Source organism: Notolepis coatsorum (genome assembly GCF_963971535.1).
Source record: "Notolepis coatsorum genome assembly, chromosome: 10".
NCBI classification, from domain to species: domain Eukaryota; kingdom Metazoa; phylum Chordata; class Actinopteri; order Aulopiformes; family Paralepididae; genus Notolepis; species Notolepis coatsorum.
The window spans coordinates 127,029,847-127,038,254 of NC_140174.1; the positions used below are offsets into that span (position 1 = coordinate 127,029,847).

At 41.7% G+C, this 8,408-nt stretch overlaps 1 protein-coding gene across 1 annotated transcript in view; it reads left to right on the forward strand.

The window, feature by feature from the left end:
• pggt1b (protein geranylgeranyltransferase type I, beta subunit) overlaps positions 1 to 5,032 on the forward strand; it is an 88,364-nt gene extending 83,332 nt beyond the window's left edge. The window contains exon 9 of the mRNA XM_084322515.1: positions 131 to 5,032. Within this exon, the coding sequence (XP_084178641.1) occupies positions 131 to 282 (152 nt within the window). The 3' untranslated portion in view covers positions 283 to 5,032. The remainder of the gene's footprint in view (positions 1 to 130) is intronic.
• The last annotated feature ends 3,376 nt before the right edge of the window (positions 5,033 to 8,408 follow it).

The window sequence follows — 8,408 nt, forward strand, 5'->3', positions numbered from 1 at the left end:
CGACAGTTGTGATTGGAGGATCAAGAAAAGGGGCAGGGTTTTGAGACAGGTCCATTCTCTTTGTCTCCTTTTGTCTCTCCCCCCCTCTCTCTCCCCCCCCCTCTCCCTCTCCCCCCCCCTCCCTCTCCAGATCCTCTCCATGCCTACTTTGGACTGTGTGGCCTGTCTCTGCTTGGGGAGCCCAGTCTGAGGAAGGTCCACCCGGCTCTCAACGTCACCCAGAGAGCCTTCCAGCACCTCCAGCAGGTGCAGCAGACGTGGAGGGGCGACGCCTGCACCTGACGCCTCTGACGGCAAGAAGACAGAGACGTCCATTTTAAACCAGGATGCGGACACCTGCATCTGACGGCTCTGACGCGTTGTTATTTTTTTTCGTAGCCGCATTTCTGCCAAGACGCTCTCTGATTGGCCGACGCCTGTTTCTACACTGGTTAAGCTTAGGCACTCTTTCGAAGTTGGTTACGGTTAGAGTTTGTCTTAGAGCATGGCGATAGAACGCCAGGTAGTTTGCAGGCTGTTCGACGCGGAAATGGGCAAAGACACAGCTCGTCACGCGATTGGGCAAACGTGTCGGTGGCCAATCGGAGAGCGTCAGTCGGTGGCCAATCAGAGAGCGTCTGCCAGAAATGCGGCTACGAAAAAAAAATAACGCGGCTCTGACGGCAAGAAGACGGAGACGTCCATTTTAAACCAATGTCACAATGCTGAGGGGTCAGGAAACCAGGTTTTTGAAGGGGGGTTGTACTGTAACCTTCTGACTTTTGTCTAAGGGTGAGGATAGTGTGCCCATTAGTTAATGAGATATTCCTATTCCCATATGAATGAGGGAAATGAGGTCAATACAGTGTATTGAAATTTTAAACCATATCGACGATTCTCCTTTTCCCGTTCTCTTCCCTAGATCTCTCATTTCTGTCCTCAGTTTAACTGGCCGTGTGGTATGGCTACTGCTGTTAGCATAATGTTCAAGACCTCAGTTTATTAACTGGCCGTGTGGTATGGCTACTGCTGTTAGCATAATGTTCAAGACCTCAGTTTATTAACTGGTCGTGTGGTATGGCTACTGCTGTTAGCATAATGTTCAAGACCTCAGTTTATTAACTGGTCGTGTGGTATGGCTACTGCTGTTAGCATAATGTTCAAGACCTCAGTTTATTAACTGGCCGTGTGGTATGGCTACTGCTGTTAGCATAATGTTCAAGACCTCAGTTTATTAACTGGTCGTGTGGTATGGCTACTGCTGTTAGCATAATGTTCAAGACCTCAGTTTATTAACTGGTCGTGTGGTATGGCTACTGCTGTTAGCATAATGTTCAAGACCTCAGTTTATTAACTGGTCGTGTGGTATGGCTACTGCTGTTAGCATAATGTTCAAGACCTCAGTTTATTAACTGGCCGTGTGGTATGGCTACTGCTGTTAGCATAATGTTCAAGACCTCAGTTTATTAACTGGTCGTGTGGTATGGCTACTGCTGTTAGCATAATGTTCAAGACCTCAGTTTATTAACTGGCCGTGTGGTATGGCTACTGCTGTTAGCATAATGTTCAAGACCTCAGTTTATTAACTGGTCGTGTGGTATGGCTACTGCTGTTAGCATAATGTTCAAGACCTCAGTTTATTAACTGGTCGTGTGGTATGGCTACTGCTGTTAGCATAATGTTTAAGACCTCAGTTGAACTGGTCGTGTGGTGTTAGCATAATGTTTAAGACCTCCGTTTTAACTGGTCGTGTGATATGGCTACCGCAATTAGCATAATGTTTAAGACCTCAGTTTAACTGGTGGTATGGCTACTGTTGTTAGCATAATTTTTAAGGCTCATTTAAGTATGAATACATTTTAACACAGAATCAAACATTTTATTGGAGAATTTGGGTATCATTACACACCTAACGATTTTGAAGAATAAAATGTCACACAATCTTCATTAAACGGCCTAAAATAAACCCTATTTTTATGTAGGAACAGTCGAAGGATGACGACATGCCCCCTTTAAGGCACCAGTGACTCCATTTTTACTTCCCTGGAACTCGGTTTCATTGTTGAGCAATAATTCCCTAAAACTTCTCGCTGGCTGGGATGATATTTGTTGCCTGAAAACAATAGGAACAAAATGTACTTTCAGAAAGTAAAAGTGGTGTCGCTGGTAGGCTTAGGAAACTGTTCCAGCCACCTCAGCGTTGTAACTTTGTTAATGTTCTGGTGAGGCTTTGGTCAGATCCCTGCGACGGATAATAACGAGACCATTCTAACTGCTTCCTAGATCTACCAAACCAAGACCATTCTAACTGCTACTTATATCTACCAAGCCAAGACCATTCTAACGGGTACTTAGATCCACCAAGCCAAGGCCATTCGAACTGCTACCTAGATCTACCAAGCCAAAACCATTATAACTGCTACTTATATAATCTACCAAGCCAAGACCATTCTAACTGCTCCCTAGATCCACCAAGCCAAGACACCATTTGCTTCCTCTTTATGGACAATAACAAAACCCCTTCAACTCCTACCGAACCCCTTCAGAGCAGTGGTTTACATAGTCTGGGCTGGGGCCCAAAGTTGTGTCATGGGAATATAAAATTGGGTCCCCAAATGATTGTAAAGAAAGTGGCTGCTTCAGCAGATGTTTTTTTTTTTTAATGATGCTACTACCGGTAGCTATATTATGTTGCCATAGTCTTCTGTGTAAGGCAGGCTCTATAAAACACTGAAGGCTAACTGTTTACCAGTCTGAAAAGAACGTAGATTTAGTTAGATTAGTGTCCGTGCAATAGCCCTTCCCCTTAATCTTTGGTTTCTCAGAGAAGATGTTGTGAACCTGCTGTTCCAACCCCCCCCCCCCCCTTAAAAATTTGACATTAGCATAATAGCTTTGTTAGCATTTCTTAATCAAAAAGCAGTTGGAACTCCTAGCCGCGTAGCTAAATGTTAGCTTGCAGGTAGCAATACCCGTTAGTTAAATGAGAAATGCTGCCGAGCTGTTGCTCTAGGGTGGCTGAATGACTCATGTAGATTTCTCTCAAATTCAAACAGTCAGCATGTCCCTTTAACCTGCTCCTCAGTCCAGTCAGGCTGCTGACACCCCCCCCCCCCCCTCCTTCCTGCTGAAACCACACCCTTTCCCTTTAAGACTCCCCCCACCAACACCACCTGCTCCCCAGGAGGACGGAGCAAAGGATGAGACTGTTTCATCACAGCCGGTCAGTACAGGCGCCACTGCGTCATGTCACCTGCACAAGTGCCACCCCAGCTCCCCCTCCTTGCGTGTCATACACCAACTCTGACTGTCGGTGACTATATTGTCCTCCTCGCCTCCCTCCCTCCCTCCCTCCCTCCCCAAGCCGCCTTCTCCCAAACCGTCTGGCCACGTCTAGCCTTCTCAATGTCCCCACCCTCTGTCACCCTTTTTTCAGCAATAGAAACCGTAGCGGGCAGACAAACAGTGGAAAAGAGAGACGAGAGGATGAATAAATTATTATTCATCTATTATTGAGAGGAAACTGTCTGCGTGGGTTCTTCTCTCCTCTCTGCCCTGGCCCGGCCCAGTCTGCACCAGCTTCACAGGAACCAACCTCAGTGTTAACACCGCCTTGCTTTGCTCCGACCACAACTGCTTTTCAGCCAATTGTATATATCATTTTTTTTTTACTTCATCTTATATATACTGCTGTTTTGCCTGTGACAATAAGCATTTCTGTCATGTCACCAGGGTGAGCCAAAAACTAAACAAAAGGATCTTCATATGCTGTCCCTGACCCGTTGCTATTTTATTATTTAACTTAATTATGAATATTTGAGGGGCACAAAGAACACATTTACTAGACATTCTTGTCTAAAGGGATCGTGAAGTGTATTTGTTTCTAGCTGACTGACTGAGCCTCGGACACACCCTAGAAAGACTGTTTTTGTTTGGTTTGTTTTTTTTACATTTGTTTTGGTAACTAATCATGCCTTGAATTATTTGTCCTTTTGTCTGTGTTAAAGAATTGTCTGTTAAAACAACCCAACTTGGTAGCCGTTCTGGCAGACAACCTCCTGTGGTTTGTATGTGTCTTTTGTCAAACAAACAAACAAGTGTTTCTGATAAGAGTGCAGAGAGAAATGGCTAAAATATCTATAGAGGCGAAGTCACCATGGGACCCTATTTCAGAAGAAATATGTACGGTAGTCAATGGCGAAAAACATAATTTTTGTGCCATGAATCACAACCATGATTGATTGATTGACAACCATGTTTGCTTCTGTTAGCTAACATTGTTGATAGCTTTTGATGATGTAACGTAACGTTAGCTAACATTATCGATAGCTCTTGATGCTATAACGTAACTTTAGCTAACATTATCGATAGCTTTTGCCGCTATAGCGTAATGTTAGCTAACATTATTGATAGCTTTTGATGCTATTATCGTAACGTTAGCTAACAGCTTTTGATGCTATAACGTAATATTAGCTAACATTATCCATAGCTTTTGATGCTATAACGTAACATTAGCTAACATTATCCATAGCTTTTGATGCTTTATCGCAGTGTTTCTCAAAGTGGGGGGGGCGCAGAGGCATTATTTTTTTCTTTTTTTTTGGATTACAGAAAATTATCACTAAAGTGCTATCTGTTGCAGCTGCACTGTTCTCCATGAAAATACCATTTCTCAAAATCTGAAAATCATTATTTAATAAAACACAGAAAAGGATCACCAAGTTACTCTGGATAAAAAAAAAACTTTACAGACAACATTGAGACAAAGCTTCCTGACACATCTCCATCCAAACTCTTGGAAGAACTCTTTGAAATCTCATCTGATACCACCTTGAGAGCTAGTTTCAGAGTGTGGTGCTGAGTACCAAGTATCTCATCTCATGGCCCACCAAGTATCTCATGATGCAGCAGTTAAGGTGTTGATACCATTCAGCACCACATACAGTGTCTGTGTGAAGCTGGCTTTTCATCCATGACAGCTCTGAAAACAAAATATAGGGCCAATTTGAAAGGTCACGATATTGGTGTTATTTCAATAAATTTAAACATGACCCATTGCATGACTATTTTGTTGGGGCGAGGGGGGGGGGGCAAAATATTTTGGTCCGCCAAAGGGGGTCCTGACAGAAAAAGTTTGAGAAGCACTGCTTTAACGTAACGTTATCTAGCTGACGATTACATTTTTAAATTCCATGGCACAGTTCAAACGGGATAAAACATTTATTTGTCTCTTGCCGTTGACTGAATGAATGAATGAATGAAAACTTTATTTAACAGATTGCAGAATGGGTACAATACAGTACGGCTCAATACATACAATTGTTAAGGGGATGCAGACCTGAGAAAGACGTTTGTCTTGTTTCCATCAGGGTCCCCCATTTTCAATTCATATAGACATTTATGACATACACAACATACATGACATTTATGGCATAGGGACATATAGGTATTTAGTACTGATACATTTGTGACATAGGCGGTATTCAAATATACAGTACTGTTACCCCTAGATCCTGACAGAGTATATACATATGATGGGGAGGGGACTGTACCTTAGGAGGGGGTGGGTGGGTGGGAGGGAAATATACATACGGCGGGGAGGGAATATATACATGCGGTGGGGAGGAGACTGTCTATTAGGAGGTGGTGGGGGTTTTGGGCATTTACGGTGGCCAGTTTCGAATTGCAGCCTCCCGTAGGTGCTCTTTAAGGGCGGTTTTGAATGTGGGCAGGGATTCACATTCCTTTACAGCTTTGGGTAGGGCGTTCCACATATTTCTTCTGAAATAGGGTCCCATGGTTAGTGGAAGGGGAGGGACTTTTTTTTCTATATTCAATCAATGTTCTATAAATGGATTGACTACTTTGGCTTCCTTGCATCCTCAGACGCCTGTTTAAAGGGATCCTTTGACGTTTAGATTTTGAGTTTGTTATTGTTCTTCACCACACTTTATTTTTATTTTTTTATAAATTCCACATTTGTCCTTCAGCTCCTTCAAAATGGAATGTTAGCATTGTTAGCATTTCTTTAATTTAGACATTGGGGCACAGCTAGCTCCAAGCTTTCAGCTTGCAATGCTAGTATTACATTTTAGGTCTGTTGTTTGAGTACAATCACCTGTTTGCCTATCAGGATATAAGTGGTGGTGATGTAATGGAATACAATGAATAACCAACTAGAATTCAAAATATCCACAAGTATCCCTTTAAGTGACATTTCCCTCTTGCACAGATGTCCTTGTTAGGTTGATGACGTAGCCAGACCACTCACTCAAACTTGATTATCTGAAATGTGCCTCACACAGCATTGTTGGGTGCTCTCTAATTCTCCCTTACTTCCTCCTTTTGCTAGAATTCACCACTAACACAACATGCCTCAGTTGGCCTGAGCTAAGCTTTGATTTATTGCTTCTACCCATGCAGTCGTATAAGATCAGCACTTTTTCCTCCTCTGTGTGGGAAAGGCCGATATTAACCATGTTTTAACCAGAACTGCTGCTCCATACCTTCATGCTGTTCCCTCCTGAGGTACATTTCACTAATCTAATGTGACATGAATTGATTCATAAAAGCAATTTTACTGGAAGCCGACTTTGGCCGGCCTTGTCAACATTTGATCGATGATGCATTTCAAGAAAATTTGTTGGGAAGAAAAGGAATTCGGGAAGGAAGCACGCCCTTAGGAAAAAGTCATCATGGTAGTTTGATGGTAATTTCATTACCATGGTATAATCTTTGGTCACTACCATCATCGTAGTGACAGTAAAAGGATTGAAATACCGTGATACCTTTTGGTAAGGGCTGAGACTGAACCCAGCTGCTCTCGTCACCCTGGGAGGGGCTGATTACTAACTGATAAATTAATAGATTAACTGACCTATCTTATTTGCTACATAGGTAGGCTGCATCTCAACAGTCTGGCTACGTTCACACTGCAAGCCTTGGTGCTCAATTCTGATTTATTGCTCAGATTCTTTAGTTTGGCCGTTGAACGGATAAAAAGGACCTATTCCTATCGATATCATGGGACAGTTTATTATTGCTTTCACAAGAAGATGGCACAGTGAGAGAATCGTGGTCTATTCTGATAAAAGGTTTCACTCTCACCTACATTTACATGATGGACAGTTATGTGCGAAATCATATCGCAGCAAAAGATCTTCTTAGATGTGGGTCGCTGAACCTAAATGTTATCCATATCTACAGTATTTGGGAGGTCCTTCACATGAGGTATTGGGAGAATAAGAGAGGGTGTGGAGAATTTAATGCAACTTTTGAGATGCAGCCAAGATGTCATTTTGGCTGCGTTCACACTGCAAGCCTTAGTGCTCAATTCTGATGCATTGCTCAGATTCTTTAGTTTGGCTGTTCACATACATTTTTAAATGTTCACGCTCCTGAACGTACCCGCATGCGCAAATGAACAATAACCAAGATGGGCTTAAAAAAAACTGACTGTCAATCTGTCGTGAAAGTCACATGATTGTTCAGACTGAGGTCACATTGTAAATTAATATGAAAGTGGCCCAAATCAGAATTCCATTTACATTTAGTAATTTAGTCATTTAGCTGATGCTTTTATCCAAAGCGACTTACAAGTTTTGTACAACAAGACGGAAGGGTACAACTCTATCAGCTGAGTAACAATGTTCATCAAAGTGTTGAGTGCTACAGTGTAGGTTAGTATATTAGGATGAGTGCAGTAAGGTTAGTTAGGTTTTTATTAAAAAAAAAATGTGTTATGATTGAAGAATTCCGTGTGATTTGTGCTGTTCACACTGTTGTGAAAAACATGAGAAAAGAAATCCGATTTGGGCCACCTTTGTTTGCAGTGTGAACGTAGCCTTTGGTTCACAAGGACTGTTGAATGTTTGCCTTGTCATGAACTGCTATACAGAAGCAAATGTTGAATTAATCTTTTCTATGGTTGACATATTAAGTGTAGCTGGATAATGTCAATAAAAGAAAAGATCACCTCTATTGTGCAAGTGCTCAATATGGGAATATGTTTACTGCTTAGTGATGAGGATAGAGGTATTGCATAATGCAAATGTTCATATGAGATGTATTAATAGATAAAAACTATTTTTGACAAATTCACTTTTTGTCAAATTTAGGATGAAAGTAATAATTGTGATTCTGGCTTGGCAGTACATACTGTATTTATGTTAAATTAAATATGAATAAATATTCCTAACTTTTTCAATCGTTCCATCTGTTTTCATTCGTTTTTCTGCTACGTGTTTATCATGTTCTCATTAAAAGACTTCAAGACGACAACCAGCCGAGGGCTCGGGGGTCAATTCATCACAGAATTACGGAATTCCAATTCAATTCAATTCAGCAAATTTGAATTGAAATGGAGCATCTAAAAATAAATTGTTTTAATATGAATTTTATTTCCCAACGACTGTTTTAATTTGTGCCGT